The sequence below is a fragment of the Arvicola amphibius genome, chromosome 3 (assembly GCF_903992535.2).
Source record: "Arvicola amphibius chromosome 3, mArvAmp1.2, whole genome shotgun sequence".
Taxonomy (NCBI): Eukaryota; Metazoa; Chordata; class Mammalia; order Rodentia; family Cricetidae; genus Arvicola; species Arvicola amphibius.
In genome coordinates, this window is record NC_052049.1 from 33742408 (window position 1) to 33766015 (window position 23608).

The following is a 23608-nucleotide window of genomic DNA, read 5'->3' on the forward strand; positions in this document are numbered from 1 at the left end:
TTGGTCATGCTAACATTTCTCAGAAGACTAAGATGTGATTTTGTGTGTGTGCACATGTGTGTGTCCAGAATAACATAGGAAGGCAAGAAAAGAAGATGTCATGGTCATTATACAGGGCTACCAACATTTCAGTGTGGAAGTTACATAGTGGCCCTCAGCTTCCTTTTTGGTTAATGTTGGGATTTTTGTTTGTTTGCTTGTTTGCTTGCTTTTTTTTTCAAGACAAGGTTTCTCTGTATAGCCCTGGCTGTCCTGAGACTCCCTCTATAGACCCACCTGCTTCTGTCTCCAGGGTGCTGGGGTAAAAGATGTTGACCACCACCACAGGGCTTAAAATAGGGATTGTAATGTTGGGTCCTTGTAAAGAAAGTTATTTTGAGGACTATATGAATGAATTTAAATAAAGCGCTTCGAACCGTTCCTATCACACTGTTAACGCAACATAAGGGTTTGCTAATGCCATTTTACTGTTTTCGGAACTCACACGTTAGGACTGGGTCATGCTTGGAGCAGTGGGAGCCTATGACTGGAACGGAACGATAGTCATGCAGAAGGCTAACCAGATTGTCATCCCTCAGAACACCACCTTTCAAACTGAGCCCACCAAAATGAACGAACCTCTTGCGTCTTATTTAGGTAAGGCTTGGATGCAACTGCTAGAAGCTTCTTCAAAAGACTTTTCTCTCTAGCATTGTTTTCTCCTGTGTCTGTAGTTTTAAACCACGTAATAAGATTGCTTTAAAGATGTTTTTGAAAGACCTAGGGAAGCTTTCAGACTCCCGAGGAGCCTTGACTTCTCAAGGTTACAGAAGCTGGGGGTCATCAGCTCAGTGCCTACTGAGGTGTGCCCAGTGTAAGGAGCAGTGTTAGCCGATGAGGGCTGTCCAAGAGAGCCTTCTGCGTCCAATATTTCCTTTAAAACCAAAAGACCTTTGGACCTGCTCAACAGAAAACGAGGTTAGAAAAACCTTGACATGGCCTACATAATATTTATCCTCAATTTTTTTTCTTCAAGTTCTCATTGTGAAAGAGAATTCTCAATTGCTTTACCATAGAGCTTCTTCTTTGAGCCTATTCTATTCCGTTTCTATAGCTTCCTCTATTCACATTCAGTAAAACTTAGCACTTAAGCTCAGTGGATTGTTGGAGTCTGAACACTTGCCACAATAAGAAGATGGGGTGCGTGTATGACGTCAGTATCTGTACCAGGCTCAGAACCAGCTGTGGGGAGGGAAAAGTGAGGACCCTCTCATCATTGTGAGGGCACAGGAAACAGGTAGGAGGCCTAATCTAAAATGGGAAGGACCCTCCTGATACTGTTCCTCTGTCCTTTCTTAACACACTGGTCCTTAGGTCTTCCTTTGCCCTGCCATTGTTCTCAGTGTTAGGGGACAGTGATAAAGGAAACACCTTGGTCTTACACTATCCCATTTTATTATCACAGTGTTCTTTCCAGGAACTTTCTACCCTGGAAGCAAGTCCTTTTCTTTCTAAATTATAGTTTCTTTCTATTTTATGAGGAAAGTGCCAATCTTTCTGGGTGCCTCCACATCTCTTCTTACTCAGAACACATGTTACAGCTGCAAAGGCAGCAGGACTCGAGAGCTGGGGTCTCTGTTGACTGAACACAACACAGTAAGCAGCAGAGGCAGCACAAAGCCTAAGACGCACCAAGTGGCATAAACAAAGCTCCCATCTTCTCCCGCACATCACCTTCTCCTCCTCCTCCCAGAAAACAAACACAATCAAACAACTCGAAGCCCAAATGACAAAAATGATTTAGAGTAATGGATGGTTTAGAGAAGACAGACGTGGAAATGCTTCACCTTCCTCCACATCTCCAAGTGACTGGAAGCTGGAGCAGGAAGTGTGCTGTGTGTGCGAAACAGATGAAAATGTGTGGTCCACGCTGCCAGGGCTGAGTTTGAGTAGTGAGAGACACGCTCAATATGCTTTCTAAATCGATCATCAGAGGCCCAAGCAGCGATTGCGCCCCAGTTATCTGGAGCAGCTCCGATGTGCCAGCCGGGTCCCCGGAAGCTCACACTAGTATTCATTTCCCTGTAGCAAAATACCTGACTCTGGGCTGAATGGGAAAGCACCCACAAATAGAGGGTGCCTATCTTGTACCAGAAATATTAGGCAAATTTTAAATGGTGAAATGGATAAGGTAGAGCAATGCAGGCATTGTTTTAGATTAAAAAAAAAAAAAAAAACTATGAAGAAACAAGCAACCCCTCTCGGTGTGCTATTGGCTAAGACAGAGAACTGATAGACGGTGGGGGGCGGTGGTTTAGCTCACACAGCTTCTGAAGTTCTTCGTAACTGAAGATTCTGGGGCATTGTTATATGTGAAAGACCTTGGAATCAAAAGCCAATTTAACCTGAAGCTTCTTTCTGTCCTAGATAGAACAGTTACAGAACAATTATCATCACATGTGTTGGATGGATTTGTAAATGTAAATTATTATAATCCTATGATCATGTGTTTGCAGAAACACAGGAAGGATCATTCTGCATTGCCAGAAATACACTTTAAGACCCTATCCAAAACAAAACAAAAGTAAACTAACAAAATCAAATCCGATGTCCTTGCCCTAATCCCTGGACCTATTAATGTGTGACTTTACGAGGCAAAAAGAACTTCCACTGTAACTATATGAAGGATCCTGAGATACATTATTCTTAGATATATTGTGTCTTATGGTTTCTATTGCTGTGGCAAAACACCATGAGCAAAAGAGAGTTGGGGAGGAACATCGTTGTTCACCACCAAAGGCAGTCAGGACAGGAACTCAAAGAGCGCAGGATCCTGGCGGCAGGAGCTGATGTAGAGGCCATGGAGGGGTGCTGCTTATTGACTTGCTAAACCTGCTTTCTTATAGAACCCAGGTACCCAAGGGTGGCACAACCTATCATGGGCAGAGCCCTCCCGCATTGATCACTAATTGAGAAAATGCCTTACAGCTGGATCTCATAGAGACATTTTCTCAATTGAGGCTCCTTCCTCCTTGATGAGTCTAGCTGTGTAAAGTTGACACACAAAATCAGCCAGTACACAATGCCATAGTCTAATAAAATCAAATGATGAAATAGAAAAATCTTTCTTAGATGTGTTTAGAGGGAGATGGAATTGTAGGAGATGATTGGAGAGATACAGTGTTGTTGGTAATAAAGGAGGAGAGAACACATGTCATCCCTAGGTCACAAAGGACAAAGAAGTGTGTTTCTCCAGTCTTTAGAAAGGAGCATAGCCCCACCTGCCTCTCACTATAGTCCAGAGAGAGAGAGAGAGAGAGAGAGAGAGAGAGAGAGAGAGAGAGAGAGAGAGAGAGAGAGAGAGAGAGAGTTATGTAGGACTTCTAGCTTACAGAATTGCAAAATAAGGCATGTTGTAAGCTATTAAGTTTATACTAATCTGTTACAGCATCAGTAGAAAACTAACACAGGTTTGTGGAATATTACAGTTCCTAATGCTGATCCTCTTCCTACTAAGTGTTTGGACAGTTAAAGGCTGAATGCAGAGCACAAATGTGTTTGACGTGGTCATTACTACTCTTTTCATACGCACTTATTCTAATTGTTAATTGCACAGTGCAGTATTTTGGTATTCTGGCTTAGGATTCTGTGATCTAATTCTTTCAATCAAAGTCCTAAATCTGTTATTACCTTACAGTTTGAGTTAGTGGTTGATTAAAGCGTGCTTAAATGATATAAAATTTAAAGATTGCATCACACATAAGAAAACATTACAATAGCCTTACTTCTTTATCAGCCCCTCTGATCATTCACAAGTCAATGAAACTGGAAAAATGACTAGTTGAGAAGGTACAGATATAAACAGATGTAAATAGATGCACATACTTATGGGTCCTCTATGCTTAGGAAAGGAAATTTGCGTATGCCATCTATAGTATACTAATGTCTTTTCTGTTCATTTCATCGCTTTAGTCAAAAGTTAAATTATATATAAGACATTTACCAACCGGTGTCTAATAGGTGTAAGCTATCTTTCATGCACTTCCCCTAACCCACCCGCAAATGATTTTTTTTTTCAAATCTGGAGTAACGGTTTCAAATATTTCAATGTGGATATTGTAAAATTACTAAGAGACTGAGTTCACTGCTTGGAAATCTGGGCAAAAGACAGCTGGTGATGCCATATGAAATCTTAGGAAGGCAGCAAGCTGAGAGGCCCACCCACTTTGAAAATAATATGTGTTTATCAGTGCAAAGGAGGCAGTGTGAAAAGAAGCATAAGGATGGCTCCCAGGACAGAGTCACACACCCATCTTCTTATCACCCCTAACCTGCCTCAATATGTACTTAGCCTGTTGAGTCTGGGTTTGGTGGTGAGACTGTGGGTAAATCTGTCCTCTCTGTCACCCTCATCCACACTTACCCTAATACATCCATACTGTGTTCTCATCACACCTGACAAACTCGAAAGGAGCAAGACATAAGGTAAAGGCACAATATGAAGATAAGTCGTACATTTCCCATTCCATCACCTCAGCTCTTGCTTCTCTCAAGGAGGTACAAAGCAAGACAATACTCATCCTTCATAAAGGAAGATAAAGGTACTAAAACGGATGGAAAACATTCACAAAGGATAATACACCTGACAGATTTTGTTCCTTTAGCACTTATATAAACATATTACTTGTACAAAAGTAAAATTATTTAACTTATAGTAAAATAGATACTACTTAAATTAAAAATATGATCTCTCTCACAGTTGGAAGTGGCTCTCTGTGGCACACTTCTGAACTACACTTGTCTTCTCCAGTAACAAACCTTTTCCGGCTATTAGAGCATTGCTTCCTTCTGCAGAGATCAACCCTATGTGTAGTGCGAGTTAACACTGATTTAGCTCCATTCTATACAGATACAAAATACAAAACTCTTTTCCTTCAAAAATAACTGACTGTAAGCCACAATGCAAACTCTTTTCCTAACTAGCCAAGAGTGATCTCTTCGTTATGCATTTGAGCCAGAACTCCCCTAAAAGATCATGCATATCAAGATACTTAAAACATCATATTCATTTTAATAACAACATCTCAGAAACTCCCCAGGCCATTCAGGCTACGAATATCTGAAAAGCCACCACATACCTGCATAGTGATTCTACTGTTGTATTGTGGGTCCTTCCATCTCCGCAGTGATGGACTTATACATGGGCCCAAGGCCTCAAAAGGGTGAATGCCCAACAAGGGTGCGGAAATTTTGCTGTACCTGTATAAAAATATATAAGGTAATGCCAAACTTGCGAGTTGTCCATGCGTTCCCTGGTTACTGAGCTAAATCAACAGAGGCAGCTGCGAGGAGTGCATAAGAGCACAGAGCCCATGATCAGATTGACCCACGCGTGAGCTCGCTCTGTCATGACAGGACGATTCTGACTGAAATGGAATGAGATGTGCTTAAACCTTAAGTGGAGGTGGCCTGGGAGAGAACGGAAAATAGAAAAAATTGCGTGGCTCATGAGAAAAGTCAACATAAAACAATGCGTGTAGATGAAATACAAGCAGGTACAAAAATCACATTTTACAGAACATGGAGAAAGTGAGATGAGTAGTGTTTTAATTAAAAAAAAGAGTTAAAAATTACAGCATTGAACTGTTGTTAGATAACTTACAGTCACGCAAATATCCACATCTATAAAATCATAGTACTCACATACGGTACCTGGGAAGCTGTAATGAAATGAAACAGCTCGCATACAGCAGTTCATAGAATAACCCCAGCCTGGATATCATGGAAGCAACTCACCTCACATTGTAAGCATGAGGGAAATTGATCCAGCAATCTATTATTTTAAACTTATTGTAAAAAAAAAATATTCAAAAGAAGGAAAAAAGTCATAGTGCAAAAATTTTTAGAACAGATAAAAAACAAAAATAACAACAACAAAAAATACCCAGATTCCATTATCCCATCAGCAAATGGCCAGGATACAATGATACAATACAAACAACCTTCAACCATATCAATGTGCAGTATAGAAAAGTGGTTAACAATGCAGGAGCAGATTATGTTTTCTGTCATACTGAGTATATAAAACTACGAGTGTTCATAGTACAGACCCCAGCTTCTAAAGCAGGAGTTCTCAACCTTCCTGATGATGTGGGTCTTTAAGACAGGTCCTCATGTAGTGACCCCAACCATAAAACTATTTTTATTGCAACGTCATAATAGTAATTTTGATACTGTCATGAATCATAATGTAAATATCTATGTTTTCTAGAGATCTTAGGTGACCCTTGTAAAAGAGTCATTCCATCCCGAAGGGGTCACACCCTACAGTTTGAGAACCACTGATCTAAATAAAATAGAATTGATTTGCTCCAACATGGTGGCTGGAGGGTTTTAAGGTGGGCGCGAGTGTGCACAACTGTACACAAGTACACGGAAGAACCTTCTCCCCCTTTTCCATCATCTCTGGTGTATCACTTGCATCTGTAAACAATGAAAGATTCGGTTTGGGGGAAACTATCATTTCAGAGCCATCAGCTGTGGGAGAAACAGGGAGCACAGTAAAGGCTTCTCACCAGCACAAAATGCAAGAAAGTATAAAAATGGTTAGCCTAACCATCTAAAGTAAGTCATGCTGTATTACATCAGACTCTGTGGGTCCGGGTACACTCTGGGATCTCTCTTTGGTCAGGTTACACAGTGAACTCTGCCACGCTCCCTGGAGACGTGCTCTACATCGCTGGACAGCCTCGGTACAATCACACGGGCCAGGTCGTCATCTACAAGATGGAAGATGGGAACATCAAAATTCTCCAGACACTCCGTGGAGAGCAGGTAAACTTGAAATAGATTGTTCTGTGTCGTTTGTAGGTCCTCTGTGGACTTTTGACCTAGAATTAAAAAATCCCAATTATTCAAAACCCATTGTGGAGAAGGCTCTCTATTTGATTCTTTGGAGGGGTGTGAAGTAGTCATAACTTAGATGTCATAAGCGCAACAGCTGGAATGAGGAAGAGGTAGCTATGTACATATATTAGATGTCGCCTGCAGTTTCATTCAAACTATAGAAGTAATACTCAGATCTAAAACTTAAGAATTATGAGAGGGCGGTTGCATGGAGCATTCGCAAGAAGAAAAGTGGCCTTAAGTTATGATTGGTACTGGAAACCCATAAGGGATAAACTTTGTGCTGGCTGTAAAAGGAAAGATGGGGAAATAGATGAGAAGTTTGAGGGGAAAGATTTAAAAACTGTGTCAACATTTAAGTGTCCAGTTCAACACATCAGGTCACGCTGTAGGGAATGGGAAATTGTACGCAACATGTAAAATTGGAAAATTCTTTAAAATATCCTTAAATATTAAAAGTTGTTTAGGAAAGTATACATACAGTAGGCAAATGTTAATAATTTTAGTGCATTATACTGAAAAATACATGTGGCTTTGCTATTCAGTGTTTAGTTTTGAGCAGTCATTTGAGTAACTTTTGTCTTTTTTTTTCTCATGGCTTTGTGGGGTTTCCAAGCGTTCCACAGTGAGAGTTCATTAACTTCCTTCTGCCATTTGCAAGGATGTTCTGCTCAGTCCTTGGTAGGCAGATCTGAAATCGCCCTTCCTCCTTATGCCATCATAACCTGCAGCCAGGTATCAGGAGTCACACTGAGGAGGGCTAGAAGTGTTAAAGCCCTGAGCCGCAGAGGAACAGTGCCCTTTATGGTAGCATAGCCATAGCTCAAAGGGGCTCTGCAAAGACCACCACAGTCTCAGAAGCCACATGATATCCAAAGAGTTTTCTTCCAATTTTACCCAGCCTCAAGGCAGCATCCTGTTCAAGGTTATTTTCACGCACATCAGCGTGGCTCAGCAGTGCAGGAAGGCTATCCTCAGCAGACTCCTGAGGCATCCCAGAGTACGGCAGAGGTAGTCCCTCATGTTCAGGTGAAGGGATTCTATTAATTTAGCCATATCTGCATTCAGAAACTCATCAACAATTAAACAGATATCACTGTACCTCAGAGGTGATGTGCGAACCACCTGAAATGGTTTATCAACATTATGAAACAGAAACAAAAAAGGGGCAGTGGTATAAGTTGGCCATAAGTGCAGCCGAAGAATTAGAAAATGCTATTTGTTGTTGTTGTTGACAACTGAAGTCTGTTACCATTCTGAAGCTGTCTGCAAGTATAAGGGAATATAAAAATATGATACAAACATTCTTATGGTAAGTAAAGGGGGATGTCGTGGATGCTATTTAAGTAGTCATAATTTCTCTTCTAAGCCTGAGATTCTTTTAAAAAGTTTGTGCCATGATTACAAGGTAAAGCATTCTTGAGTTGGGGTAATGAGAGAACATTAATTATTATACTTAGACACGTTTCCCATGACAGCACAAAGTCTAACGACCAAAGCTGCTGGGAATAAGACAGAGGAAGTTGGGAAACCGTGGACCTCAGAAGTTCATGAACTCACCCTAAGCTGCGGAGGACCAGTGACTCTGGAAATGAATGCCCAATAGTGCAAGGACTTGGGGATTTTTTTGGCTTTTTAAAATGTATAATTAGTTCAAAATTATAAACCTTTCAAATGTCTGTGCAGTTGTACCTTAAAGGATCCCTGAAAGAGCTTTCTGAAATGCATCCTTGCCTTCATGTCCAGCAATTTCTAAAAGCAGCCTGGCAAACGAGACAGTGAACACATTGGGGAAGCATCTCCATCTAGCCCTAGAGAACCCAAAGACAAATACAGGCCTGACGTTTAGCTCAGGACAAAATTTAGGAGATAAAAGGACAGAAAGAAACTTTCAAGGATGAAAGCCAAGTGTTGTTTATAGTGAGCATGGTAGCTTATACCTATGATCCTAGCACTCTAGAGGCTAAGAGAAGAGAGTTGCTGCCACAAGTTCAAGAACAGCCTCTTCTATACAGTGAGTTCCAGTCCAGCCTGAGCTATACAGAAAAAGACAGTGTCTCAATCCCTCACACCCCATCCCAACCCCTGAAAACAAAAACATGTTATATATGATAGAGAAGCAGAATTATTGAACAAAGATAAAAAAATAAGCCTATAAAGGAATATCTGTAAGAGGAAAGTTAAGAATGTATTTAATACAGGTCAAATATATAAAAAGTGATTTGAGCATTTAGATAATTTAAAGCCAGTTCTTCACTAAAATGGGTCTTTTTCTTTAAAATGTTGAAGAAGAGAGCCCCTGCAATCTCTTTCTATTTTCTATCCCTTATAGCTGCTGGACACAACTTAGCCACTATTGAGTAAGCGCTCATCAGAAACGAAGGTACAACGTGCTCTTGACTATGGCAGGAACACTCAGCCACTTCCATGCATGTGTTGCACATTCCCACGGTGCCCAATGCACACCCCGATGAGACCAAAAAGCCTCTCTCAATCTCATTCATTTTCTTTCCTTAAGAAACCCACTGTCGTAGTACTGATCTGATGCATGGAGAAGCAAGATCAGTCATGAAGCACGATAGGAATAAAGGTCATGTCCCTAACTCCTAGACAGAAATCTGTCACCACTGATCATCCTCAAAGCCAGGACCACGTCACACTCCAGCCTACAGAAGATTTGACTAGCAAAATTTTCTTTCTCCTGTTGCCTTTGACACCAACTGTTACTTCCTCTTCTAGACCAGGGCAATTAACAGAGTGGCCGAGTTTCGCTTCCTGGAGCGCTTCTGAGATTTCATCCCCGCTTCTTCTGTCTTCTGTCCTAGATCGGCTCCTACTTTGGTAGCGTCTTGACAACAATTGACGTTGACAAAGATTCTTACACTGACCTGCTTCTCGTCGGGGCTCCCATGTACATGGGGACAGAGAAAGAGGAACAGGGCAAAGTATATGTCTACGCTGTGAACCAGGTAACAGCATCCGAGATGGGTGAATCCAGAAAGACCCTTCCCTTCAGCTCCCACTAATGCAGCTGGACTATCTTTCTCTTGCTTGAGGGAAGAAAAAGAGCTAAGTTTGCAAGGCCCAGTCAACTCCACAGTTTCAAAAGGAACATTTAGAATCCTAGAAAACTACTTTCAGACCTTACTTATGTTCTGCTTGAAAATATGAAATACGCTTTTTGTTTGCTTTTGTTGTTACTAGCCAGTTTTGTTTTGTCCTTTTGTAAAACCTGGAATATACGAGAAAAATATGGCAAATGCAAATGTCACTCACCTGGTACGTAATCCTGCTCATAACCTACTCAAGAGCCTGCATAGGTTGGAGGCTTACACATGTACCACGGTGATAGGCAACAGTACCAAGCCCTTCCCGGGAGACAGTGTGGGTTTTGGAATGCTTTGCCAGGCTAAGGGAGATTCTGATTTCAATCCTAATTTTAGACGTCATTTGTTTGGAGAAGTAATTTTTGCCTTCATGGCATGTTTTGTTGTTGTTGTTTAATTCTTATTTTATCTCATACTAATTATTTTAAATCACAAATTGCATACCTTTCTATCTCTTTCTTGGCTTTCTCCCACGTGTTTAGGAAAAGAACTTATTCTCTCTCTCTCTCTCTCTCTCTCTCTCTCTCTCTCTCTCTCTCTCTTTCCCTAACTCCCTCCTCCTCCTCCCTCCCTACTTTTCCAATAAAAGAGTGTTCTTTGTTAGCACTGTATATGTTTCCCTCCACTCCAAACAACTTTTGAAGGTTTGCATTTTGAGCAGAGTAAATTTCGGTCCTCGTCTTCGGTAGAGAATGAACAGTCTTAGCCAAGAAGCACACTGCTGGGAGAGCAGGGCTGGGGCCACAATGGAGAATTTCATTTTTACTTCTTTAATAGGTCGAAAACATGCTACTAATTATACCCTTGGCTTCATTAAGAAGAGCCTGTTGGAATTCTGAGCATGCCTGCTTTCCGGGGGTCCTTTGGCATTCTTACCTTTTCCTATATTTTACAGGTTTGCTGTTGGTATTCCAATGGTTACTTTGTAAGGTTGGTTCAGCATGCTCTTAAAAACAGGCCTACTCCTCTGTAGCAGTGTTGGGAACGCTTAAGCATTCTGTTTGTCTTCCCTCCAGACAAGGTTTGAATATCAAATGAGCCTGGAACCAATTAAGCAGACGTGCTGTTCATCTCTGAAGGATAATTCATGCACAAAAGAAAACAAGAACGAGCCCTGCGGGGCCCGGTTTGGAACAGCAATTGCTGCTGTAAAAGACCTCAACGTGGATGGGTTTAATGACGTGGTGATCGGAGCTCCTCTGGAGGACGACCACGCAGGCGCTGTGTACATTTATCATGGCAGTGACAAGACTATAAGGAAGGACTATGCACAAGTAAGACACGAGGTCCCCCTAGGCTCTCACCCTTCCCTGCCCAGGGGTCTCATCTGTCTTCTCCACAGCTCATACCTTACTTTGCTTTTTTACTCTGACTCTTTGGGGAAGCTAGGTACGATTTTCTCCTGTGTTCTTTCTTGAAAGAATTAGTGAGCATTTTATGCTGTTGTCTGGTTTCTTTTCTGTGACTATTTGTCTGCCTTCTTGAACCTGACCATTTGAAATGGTAAAATAAAGGAACACAAGAACTCCTGGTGATAATGTGATTTGACACCTATAGTGCGTTTAACCCCAAAGAGTAAGGGAGCAATAATAGTGTCATTTAGTCAATAAAGGAGATGAGATTGTGTTTTTTTCTTATTCAGCATCCATACTGTTATTTAACAAAATTATATTAAATTTATAATTATAAATTTATGTTATATATTTTCATCAAATTAATATGGGTTTCTGAGATTTACAGCTTTTTTTCTCAAGTAATCCTTCTTGGAAAACATGTAAATGATTAATATGGACCTGCAGGGGATTTCTGTTGTTCTTGTTTTAAATTTATTGATAGTTAAACAGTTTGACATTTATTGACCTAAACTATAAATTTAATTTCTTACTGCATAAGAAAAAATATTCATTTGCATAAATGTTTAACACATCATAAGCAAAAGAGAGTTTAGAGAAGTTGTAATGTAATGGACAGTTTATAATCATATTTAGTTAAGCAATGCGTGATTATGAATAAATATATTATAATTCAACAAAACAGCACTCTTTAGAATCTAAGCCATGAAGAGAATCCAGACATTAGCTATTTACTTTTACATTTCAATGGTCTCTTTTATTTTTGTAGTCAACAGAATTCTCAAAACCTACTTATGTAATACTTTAACTTTTTATTTTTTATTATTATTTATTTATTTTTATTATTAGTTATAATGACATTAAATTAATAGTGAACAAAATAAAAGGCTTATATAACTAACAACACTCCTGTCCATTTGACAAATGATTTGTTTTGGTTAAAAATCTGTGTGGGATTATATACTTAACTAGTGGCAGGCATTGGGACATTAACCATTGGGCATTGGGGAACCAGGAAATACACACAAAGAGGTTTCTTGTATTTTGTTGCTTTGTTCATTCAGTATGAATCCTGCAGGTTTACTGGATGGCATTTGGAGCAAAGAATGATGTTTAATTGTCATAAGTAATGCATTTTTAAAGGAGTGGTAAATCAAAATGCAGCTTTAAACAAATTAACCAAACAGTATTAGAGTTCGGTTGTTTTCAGTGGAAAGTGCTTTCCCAGGGCACAGGCGAGAGTGTATTCACCCCCTTTCGGAAATACAGCATAACCCAGAATCAAGCAGCGTCAGCTCCTTCAGGACTGATGGGTGGGGCACTTATCTCCTGATTTGTTTGCTGAAGAATTCTGGGAATATTTGTCAAGGGGACATATCGTATTTCCACATCACTTTTTCCTATTTGACTTCTTCCCTTTTGTTACTTAAAAAGAATCGAGAAGGAAAAGAATACTAAAGTTTAGGAAGAGTCTCTCAGTCCTGTCTCCCTGCCAACAGGTTCTATCAAAATAGTATCTGCTTGGACAAACACTAAGCTACAGAGCACAGAAAGATCACTTTCCGTGGAAGGTGAGGTGCATAGGTGCATATGTGAGCCTTCAAGAACCGTGTAGTCACGGTGCCTTCCTTACATTGGGTTGGATGTGAGTAGAGATGTGTGTTTTAGGACAGTTTTTGAATTGTCCCGTGAAGTCATCTGTTTGTCCTCTTGCATATACAATGTGTTTTCAAAGGTTCCAGTACCTTTGACTATATCTGTTTATTAGAATTGACAAAGAAGTCTAAATGGAGCCTGTTGCTCAGGTTTCTCTTGAGCAGTAGACAAAAGGACATTATACATCAGCACCCCTCTCTCTGAGTCTCTGACTCTGACATGACAGTCTGGACTATAGGAAAAACAATTTCCTTTGGGACTATCTCTGAATTTTCTCTTGCTTCCACTCAGGGTCCTCTCAGTCCCCAGAGGATCTTTGCTTCCAACTTTATGCACTAATCCAAATTCTCAGATTTACTCAAAACTATTTTACTATTTTGAACGGTCTCTTCTGCCATCAACCTGTTTGTTGGGATCTTCACAGCGTATTCCATCGGGTGGGGATGGCAAGACACTGAAATTTTTTGGCCAGTCTATTCATGGAGAGATGGATTTAAATGGTGATGGTCTGACTGATGTGACCATTGGAGGCCTTGGCGGAGCTGCCCTCTTCTGGTATGTATGTTATAACATCTGGTTATGCGATTAGCAGTATTTTCCATGATTCTAGACCATATAGTATGATTAGAACTCTTGTCATATCAAACGTCTATTTATTGTACTGGCAAGGTGCAAGTTATTCAATGGGTTGATGCATCAGGGAATCCCAAGAACACAGACGCTGAATAGGAGTGGGTAGAATGAACTCTTAATTTGGTTCTCATCTATGTACTTGGACCCTGGGGATTCTTGTTTACTTACCCACCTCCCCTGCACCAGGGATCCATCTATTGCCGTGCCTTTCCTATGTGGGTGGTGTGAGTGAGAGTTTCTGGAAAGGAGCTGTGTCTGCAGATCCTAATTATCTGGGTCCACTGGCCAAGTAGCCTAGTGCCGATATATATCTCGGTGGTGACCTCCAATTGTCACGCACCATGCCCTCGTGTCTGCGCTCTGTGCGTTATTATTACCCAATTACCGAGCTTTGGGCAAGGGGCTGGAGGTTAAAAAACACAGACACACACAGACAGAGAGACAGCGACACGGGTCATCCTTGAATTCCCCAAGAATGCCCCCTTTGTTGTGTTCAGGGGCAGATTATATAGAGATAGCCACGCCCAAGCCAAACCCACCAGAAACCACTCTGCCATCAGGAACTCCTGAAGGTCTCGTGCTCAGAGCAGCTGTAGGCACTCAGATCAGGGGATGACAAGAAATTCAGGATCTGGGGTCTCACTGCTCCCAACAGCCTAGCTGCATTAGTGAGCTGTTCGGAAAAAGACTGTTTGCAGAAAGAAAGATGGAGGTCGATGGGAGAGGAAACCTCACCGCGGCCTCCGTTCTCCGCGTGCGCTTCAGGCACACAAGGAGGAAAAAGCAACAGAACAGAAACTAAAACTCTAATGGAAGAGAATAAGTGGAACATGGTATATGCCTTTGCTGGTATAGTAAATTGCCATTAAAATGTAAAGGCGGGTACTCTGGATGCTTCCCAGTCCAGACAGACAATGGGAAAATTACAGATTTTATCTCGCTGCTTAGAACAGTGCATAATTTAAAACATTCTTCTTTCCTTCCTGGAGTTTTATGTCTAATATTTTTGGGCCCAGGCGATCTGCCCATGAGTAACCGAAACCCATGGGAAGCCAAGCCACGGGTACTAGTGTTTCTGATGATTAAAGCTAACTTAGCAGTTACATGAAACAGCAGACTCTCACAGGGTCTCAAACATAGCTCTTCCTCCAAGAAACAAAAGCAAGGCTCCATCTTCAAGAACAGAGAGGTGTTATAGTTTTGATGAAAGCCAGCAGGGTCCGGCTAGTTTCCTAGGTGCCTTTGAACCGTTCCCAAATTGGAAGCAAACTCAGAGATCCCCAAATACTACTTTGATTCTGAGCTTGCACCTGGCCAGTTGGTTCCATTTTAAGTCTTCTGTCTGTCTTTGAACCAAATGTCTAAGATGGTTCTAAACAACGGGGGTCTCCTAGGACATGAGATGCTATGGTTTATGTATCAAGCAGTCATTAAAGAACAATAGCCTGAAAGCACATCCGGTCCACAGAGGAGACTGGCCTTTGATGCACTCTCTCTGCCCTGCCCAGCTAAATGCTACCGTGTGTGAGTAATCCCATTGTTTTTGCGTTTTCAGGGCCAGGGATGTGGCTGTAGTTAAAGTGACCATGAGTTTTGAACCCAACAAAGTGAATATTCAAAAGAAAAACTGCCGCGTGGAGGGAAAAGAAACAGTATGCATAAACGCTACAATATGTTTTTATGCGAAATTAAAGTCTAAAGAAGACTCAGATTACGAAGCTGGTAAGCATCATGATTGCAGCAAGTACTCTGGGGCAGAAGAGAGTGTGTTGGATGCAGCATGAGGACCTCTCCCCAGCATCATTAACTTTTTTAGCTCCAAACAGTTGCCCTGTGAGCCTGTTGACCCCTGAAACCACTCCTTTTGGAGGAACAATTCTGGAACCTAGTAAATCCTGCAGCAGAAATTGCATGTTAGAATGCCCTGACCTCAAAATTCCATATTTTTCCTGTGCCTCCCCATATATTTATATTATATACACTCTTCACAGGGAGCATTTATAAAGGTCTAAAAATGACGTTTGAAAAAGAATCATCTCCCTTCTCCTGCCCCCTGCTGGGAAATACTGGTATTGCAGATGGCCTGACTGCTTCACACCTACTCCAAGGTTCTCAGTGAGAACGCAGAGATGAGGCCCTCGTTTTTAACCAGACTTATTCTGTGTGTGGCCCTCGGGTGTGTAGTGTCAATCTGCGTGTTCCCTCGGCCTTATGCTCTGAACTGTCTAAGACAGTCTTCAATGATGTTGAAATATGTTGGGGTCAAAGCTATGAGGGCTTATTTTGTAGAATTTCGTGTTTTGGATATAATCTAAGTTGGCATGTTTCTACAAAAAGGTAAAAATGGCCTTTGTTTATTTTGGCTCTATTGAATCTAATTTAAAATAATACAGTGTCCCAGGCTATTTGCCAAATTTCTAAACTATAAAAAATTATTTTACATGAAAATTTTGTAAATTCAGACTTGGTAAATTTAGTAAATTCAAACCACAATTCACATGTATGTGCATAATTTATGTATGTGAGTGTGTGTGTATAAGTCCATTACACACAATTATGACTTACATGTTAAATGCATGGTCATGTCAGAGAGCCACTCCATAGGCTTTCAAGGTTATGTCCATGACCGTCTCTATGTCTGTATTGTAGCAATATAGGTATTCTCAGTGTAGGACCCTTTATTGATTCATCTGCTTGAGAGCTTTTACTGCAACGTTAATTGGAGTAGGATCACGGGAAAGTCATTCCCAAATCCAAACATGTCTGTCCAATGTCCTGTTTGTAGATTTGCAGTACCGCGTCACCCTCGACTCACTGAGACAGATATCGCGGAGTTTTTTCTCTGGAACTCAGGAAAGAAAGATTCAAAGAAACATCACGGTTCGGGAATCAGAATGCACTAGGCACTCCTTCTACATGTTGGCAAGTAAATCATGTATTACAGCTGCCTTATTCCAGGTCGAGAGGCTGGGGGGCACGTCTGTGTAGTTGTTCCCCCTCCGTAGTTATTTGGAACTGAGGACTGATGGGTCAGAACTCGTAGAAAATTTGATGAGCATCAGACAGTTCTGGCTCCAGTCTGTGGATGCTGACTGCAGCCGTGTGTACAAGGTCAGCATATGAGCTGTGTCCAGGGACCAGTGCTAAGAGGAATGAACCAGCTTCAATCATTACCAAAACCCTCTGGATTGTCCTAGGCATTTTAGCATTAGCTGTGGAACTGAATGGGATGCGGTGTATATCCCAGCTGCCCCAGGGTCTGAATGACTATGGGCAAGTCATTTAGTCTCAGAGGCAGTGTATAAAATAAGACTCCTTATAGCTACCCACCTTAGAGGGCACTAAGACAGCTCACAGCAATGTATATAAAGACCGTGGATTATGACATCAAAAATGGTGGTTCTTACTGAAATGGGATCATGTTCACATCGTTTCCATATCTATGCATTGCAAAATTCCATAGGTTTAGATGTATATGTGTGAAATACAGGTGCATTGGATGAGTCTGTCCTTAATGCAAAAGAGATGCTTTCCCAGAAGTGAGTACTGGCATGGGTCTCAAGAACAACAATATTTTTATTGTGTAGCTCAGGGTGGAGTATTCAGGCAAAGGGGTTACTGGGGGGAACTCCAAGCAAGTCCCTCTGTGGAGTTCTAGGGGAGTGACCTGTCATTCTGGAGCAGCTACTTCCCAGCTATAACCCTTGTCAAAACGGAAAAGCTATACCACTTCAGCAAAGAGAAGGCCTCCTGAGGTATGACATCAGAGTCGGTGAGCAAGAAGGTTCCAGAAAACTAGAGGGGCAGGAGGATGCTCCAACAGAGTCATAACATCCAGCAAATCTGACCCCACTGACAAATGTTCTGTTTCGCCTTGTAGGATAAGCATGACTTCCAGGACTCCGTGAGAGTGACTTTGGATTTTAATCTTACCGATCCAGAAAACGGACCCGTGCTGGATGATGCTCTGCCAAACTCAGTCCACGAACACGTAAGATGAACTTACAATGTCTGTTTGTAGACATGTTAAAAAAAACTAAAGACACATAGACACATAATTTAAATCAATTGTGTGTTAGAGAGAGGGAAAGGAGAAGAGAGAGACAGAGAGAACTGGACAATCCTAGACTTCTCCCAGTCCCTCTAACTTCCTTGCTGGGGCTGAAGCGAACTGTAAATAAACAAATGGAAAAGGCATTTGCCCTAATAAGCATGAAGTTATGAGACACAGTTTAGGGATAATGATGCACTCATGCTGGACCTCATACTTGGACCACAGCTAACCCTTCGACAGCAGTGCAGGTTCATCTCTGGCCTTCCTGGTGGAGGCCTGTGGTGTCAAAGCTTGTGTCTTAGTTACTGTTCTAATGCTATGCGGTGACATCATGACCAGGACAACTCTTAGATAAGAAAGCATTTAATTGGGGGCTTGCTTACAGCGTCAGAGGGCTAGTTAGTCCATGACCATCATGGGGCGAAACAGAGACGCATGGTCCTGGAGCAGTAGCTGAGTATTTCCCATCCTTATCTGCAGGAAGCAGGCAGAATGGGGGAGGGAGAGGGAGAGGGAGAGGGAGAGGGAGACGGAGACGGAGATGGAGACAGAGACAGAGAGACAGAGACAGACAGAGACACAGAGGCAGAGAGACAGAGAGAGTGCAAGCTTGTCTTGGTCTTTTGAACCTCAAAGCCCACTTCCAATGACAAACCTTCTCCACCAAGGCCACACCTCCTAATCTATCACAGACAATCCCACTAACTGGGGACCAAGCATTCCAATACGGAAACCCATGGAAGCCATTCTCACCAAAAACCTCCACAGCTTTCGACATGAAAAAGCAGAGCATATTTGCTTCCTGTGGGCACAACGTTGCCCCCCAAACCCTAAGAGACGGGAAGAGACTGTTCTGCGCTGCTTCTCTTCCCGCTCCCAAAGTTCACTGGTACACACACATCTGAGAGCCACTGAGGGGACAGAGAGGGAAAGCATGTCACGTGGATAGCCATATGGAGAAAAGCTGTAGAGACGGAAAGTTTATTTTCCCCATTCATCCTCCTTCCAAAATCCCCCACGTAGTTGTGGCTTTTAAGTCGCGCCCTGAAAGATGGGGTGATTTTCCACCCTGTTTGCAGTGTGGCTGGATGATTGATAGTACGTGTGAGGATACTGAGCCACCAAAGGGGCGGAAGATGCTTGCTACTGTAGCTGAAACCAAAGCACAGAGGTGAAGGTGATGGTAGAGTATAGGGCAAGACTCACAGGCCAGGGTGAATCCTTCTGGGGTTTGGAGCCACCACCCAGATTACAGACATTTTAAAGGACAGTGTGGTGCTGTTGACTGTTTCAATTGAGCTCAGTGGGCACCAGATGCATGCTGTTTAAAAACTTCAGCTGCCACAACGTATTAAATGATTGAAGGGACACAAACCGGTACGGAATGCTGGAAAGAAGGGGCTGCTCTTTAACACGAGGAGGAGATGGAGAGGGGGCAGGGGACTTGGAAGATACAGAGAAGAGGCTAGGAAAGACATGTGTGATGATAGACTGGATCCGGGGAAGGTGAAATTTAAAGAGAAGAATCAAGTGAAGAAGTTTCCAGATATGTGGCTGAACCATTTTCTTGCCATGGCTTCTTCAGTATTTCCTTCTTTTTAGTAGGAAGTCATTTAACTGAAGCTGTGGTAGATTTAGATCTCGGAGTTCTTGACTTGCAGTTTGGAAACTGTCCTTCATTAGGAGATGGATGCCAGTGTAAAATACCTATGAAATCTACCTCCTTTAAAAGTCTTGGAAATTAAGACTACAAATCAACATTTATTCTTTCTCCTGTAAAGCCAGCAGTAAATGAAAAAAAAAAAAAACAAAACAAAACAAAAAAAAAAAAAAACCCCTTAAGACCTCAGCCGTGCAGTCAACTTTCTTGTTGCGTTCTCTCTTCCCTGGGTGGTACATCATTTCTGTTACACAAATTGATAGGTGGTTTCCGGTGATGTTTAACTACACTATGAAATATCTGTGTCTGTGCCCATTTCAGATTCCCTTTGCCAAAGACTGTGGAAACAAGGAAAAATGCATCTCAGACCTCAGCCTGGACGTGTCTACCACAGAAGCCAACCTGCTGATTGTCAGGTCCCAGAACGACAAGTTCAATCTCAGTCTCACAGTGAGGAACAAAAGAGACAGCGCCTACAACACCAGGACAATAGTGCAGCATTCCCCGAATTTGATTTTTTCAGGAATTGAGGTAAACTTGCTGTTTTTCATTCATTCTAATCATGGTGATTTAATTGAACCTCTTTTCATGCCACTGAACTAATTAATTTCAGAACATTGATTTGAGAAGAGCAGAAAGGATTTTTTGTTAAGTATTAGAATACACCAATGGTCATAATTGCATGCTTTTAAGGTATTTAAAACTATCTGTTATTTTATGCATGTGGGTATGTTGCCTACATGTATATCTGTGCACCATATGTGTGCCTGGTGTCTAGCACCACAGAGGCCAAAAGAGGACATTGGATCCATGAACTCAAGTTACAGACCATTGTGAACTTCTGTATGGGTGCTTGGATTCAAACTCAAGTCTTCTGAAAGATCAGCCTAGAGTAGCCAGTGCTCTTAACCACAGGGGCATCTCTCTGGTCTTCACCCCCCCCCCCCCACCAAGCTTCTGTTTTATCTCTTTGGAGAGGCTTTTCTTTTCTTGTATTTAATATTTTAAGTACTTAAGAAAGACAGCTGATAATTCAAAATTTCTGTATTTCGCAGAGTCATCAAGTCAATGAAATTGAAACTCAGTCAAATAAAATATATAATAATCAAAGCTAAAACCATTTAACAAAGATGCATAGAGGAATTCATCTGTTGAAAGAAATTTCCATTGAGAAAATCAAGAAATTGTTTCTTCCTATGAGAAATTCGAGCCAAAGATTTCTTACTTTAGTCAAAGATATCTGTTAGATGACATGTCTTATTTTTATTTATAATAAAATGGTATATCTTGGCAATAACATCTGTGTATCTGACAATTCATTAATCTGACAATAATCCCTTGCATAAGATGCTGGATCATGTGTCAGTTTTTCCAAATTTGAATTTAGCTTATATTCTGATTCCCAAATGTATCCCCAAATTAAAATTTTGTGTATGACTAATTTTAAAGTATTTGATTCATATTAAAATGATAATGCCAATGTGAATATTTTTATTTATATTAAAAATATAAATTTTATATATATTTTAATATATATTATAAATATAAATTTCAGAACATTGATTTGAGAAGAGCAATACCTTTAGGTCTAGGAATGAGTTAAATAAGGGAGAATTTGCTTAGTATGCATGAGACTCTGGATTTAATCTCCAGAACTATAATACACACACACATTAATGTGTAGCATTAACACATTGCTGTCTAGTTCCCATCAATTTTAATTGTTACTCTCATTTCACTCCATTTGTTCTGATATCATTTGGGGATATAGTAACTAAGATATAGGGATCATTTGTTACAATATTATTTTGTTTTTAGAACATTAATTATGAATATAAAATAATTGCAGAAATGTAACATGGAAAATGTAATGTAGAGAGATGTCTCTTGTTGCTGGACTTTCTCTGGAAAGGGAGCTATGTTAAAATGTATCCTCTCCAACTGGCTTTCTGGCAATAGCAGAAGGGTAGGAATATCCATAGTGACTATCTGTGTCCATGGCAGAGTGGCAGGAATATTCACAGTGAATATCTTTGGCCATGGCAGAGAGGCGGGAAGAATACCTACAGCTCATAGTTGTTAATATAAGGAAGTTCTTTGACCTTGTATTAAGGCCACACTTTCTTTAGTTGTGTTGAGTGCTGGGTGGAGTCAGGAGGTGAGTCCTGGTGGTTGCAGTTAGAACCTGGTTCTTGTTCAGGGCTCCATACTCCTGCACCTACCTGTGTGATGCTCTGCCAGAGCAGATGTATGGGCGAGCCCCCCTACCACTGCAGTTTCCTGTCCATTGGTGTTGTTGGTACTTAGTTACTCTGAGTACTCATGCCAGACAAAGGTGTGCTTTGCCCCTCAGGAGCCCCCAAGTGATGATTTCAGATGTCCTCACTCTGGAACAAGGTAGTCCTTGGTGCTGTGACTCTCCCAGAGAAACCAAGAGACAAATCTTGATAAGGCAGTTGCTAACACATAGCTGGGAAAATTCTAAAATGATTAATATAAATATTCCACGTGTGTTTCTTCTCTACATCTTTTTATTTTCCATTTTAGGGGATCCAAAAGGATAGTTGTGAGTCCCATCGAAATATCACATGCAGAGTGGGCTATCCTTTCCTGAGGACAGGCGAAACGGTGAGAATCCTGGGTCAAACAAAAGTAGCCATTGCCAGTCAGTGGCGATATACTCAAAGATAAACATGTAAATCCTTATAATGGGTGAATTGTGATACTACAGACTAGACACTTTGGGTGCAAAATGCTTGCCGCCTGATAGCTTTTAGAGTATGATTCCCGTGTCTCTGTAAAATCTGTACCCTGAAATTTCATCCCCAGTGTGACAGCCATAGGAAGCAGTGCCTTAGGGACTGTGGCTTCACAAGAGGCTCCAGAGATTTGTCTGTCTCATCACATGGCATACAGTGTCTCCAGAGCAGGCCACCATTACGCCCCAGCCTTCTAGTGCTTTGCCTTGGAGTTCCCAGAGTGATGAGAAGGAAACCTCCAGTGCTTATGAATTACATAAATTAACAATCAAATTATGTCGTTATAGAAGCTCAGGAAGACTAAGACATAATCAAATGCTAGACATTTAATAAGTCACATTCAAATACAAGGGCTAAATCAATAATAGATAAACAGATGCACCATTGTACGTTCCTGCCAGTAGTGAATGAGAGCTCTAATTTCTCCATGATGATGATGATGATTGTTCCAGTGAATGTGAAGCAATATTTTACTATAACTTAGATTTACATTACCCTAGCAGCACATGATGACATTTTAAGTAACTTTTTATCATACATACATACACACACATACACAAACACACGCACACACACACACATTCATGCATGCACACAAGCATACACCTGCTGTTTTTGGAGAAATACCTGCTACCATACATTTTTATTGAGACACGGTCTCACATTGGAGCCCAGGCTAATCCTAAGCTTATAGTATAGCCCAGGATATCATGAACTCTTGCCTCTGCCTCCTCTAAGTACTAGGATTGCAGGCATAAGCCACAGTGTCCCATTTTGTCTCTGTTTTTAAAATAGGCTGTCTTTTGTGCTATTACATTGTAGGTGTTCTTCAAAGAGTCAACATTCAAGTCTCTTACCACTTAGGGGTTTTCCCAAGAATTAGATGATTTTTGCTTACACTTAGGTCTGTAATCCCTGAGAAAGAACTAGGTGGTGTGCGCTGATGGAGCCCAACTTACACATTTGGCATCTGAGTAGCCAGTTTTCCTGCACCATTCGAGGAAGGCATGGAACTTAAATATTTCTTCCTCTATCCAGCAGTTCCTTATGCTTGTGATAAAGGTTTACATCGAATATTTTCTTAGGTTCTACAAAGGGTGATGGGAGGAATTTGCAAGCATTTCAACTTGGGTTTCAAGCTTAGAATATTCTTGGGTTTAAGATAAAGACTTTTGTCTAAGTATTTCAGGTTCATGTGGATATAAAGCAAGCATTTTATCAAGCCTGCATCTCTGCCATGGAGAATAGGAAGGGTCAAGTACCCAGGCTAGGTGTGGAGGTTAAAGAGAGACAGGGAAGAACCATCCAATAAAGGTCCCTTTACTAGAATGGAGAGCAGTACTCCAAGGCAAGAGAAAAGCCATCTTCCTTAAAAGAACTCACTTTCTTCTTTTGAAATGTAAATTAAGATTATATATAGGAGGGAAGAAAATTCCATATGTACTATGATACAGCTGTGCTAACATCACAGCCTATGCCATCTGGGACTTCTTGACTGAGTT

At 41.2% G+C, this 23608-nt stretch overlaps 1 protein-coding gene across 1 annotated transcript in view; it reads left to right on the top strand.

Annotated features, from left to right (window-relative positions):
* The window catches only part of Itga1 (integrin subunit alpha 1), a 139486-nt gene that overhangs the window by 94858 nt on the left and 21020 nt on the right, over window positions 1-23608 (top strand). The window contains exons 11-20 of the mRNA XM_038321159.1: window positions 492-636; window positions 6671-6813; window positions 9711-9854; window positions 11009-11266; window positions 13425-13555; window positions 15189-15355; window positions 16419-16555; window positions 17514-17624; window positions 19669-19878; window positions 21895-21975. Of these exons, the coding sequence (XP_038177087.1) occupies window positions 492-636; window positions 6671-6813; window positions 9711-9854; window positions 11009-11266; window positions 13425-13555; window positions 15189-15355; window positions 16419-16555; window positions 17514-17624; window positions 19669-19878; window positions 21895-21975 (1527 nt within the window). The remainder of the gene's footprint in view (window positions 1-491; window positions 637-6670; window positions 6814-9710; window positions 9855-11008; window positions 11267-13424; window positions 13556-15188; window positions 15356-16418; window positions 16556-17513; window positions 17625-19668; window positions 19879-21894; window positions 21976-23608) is intronic.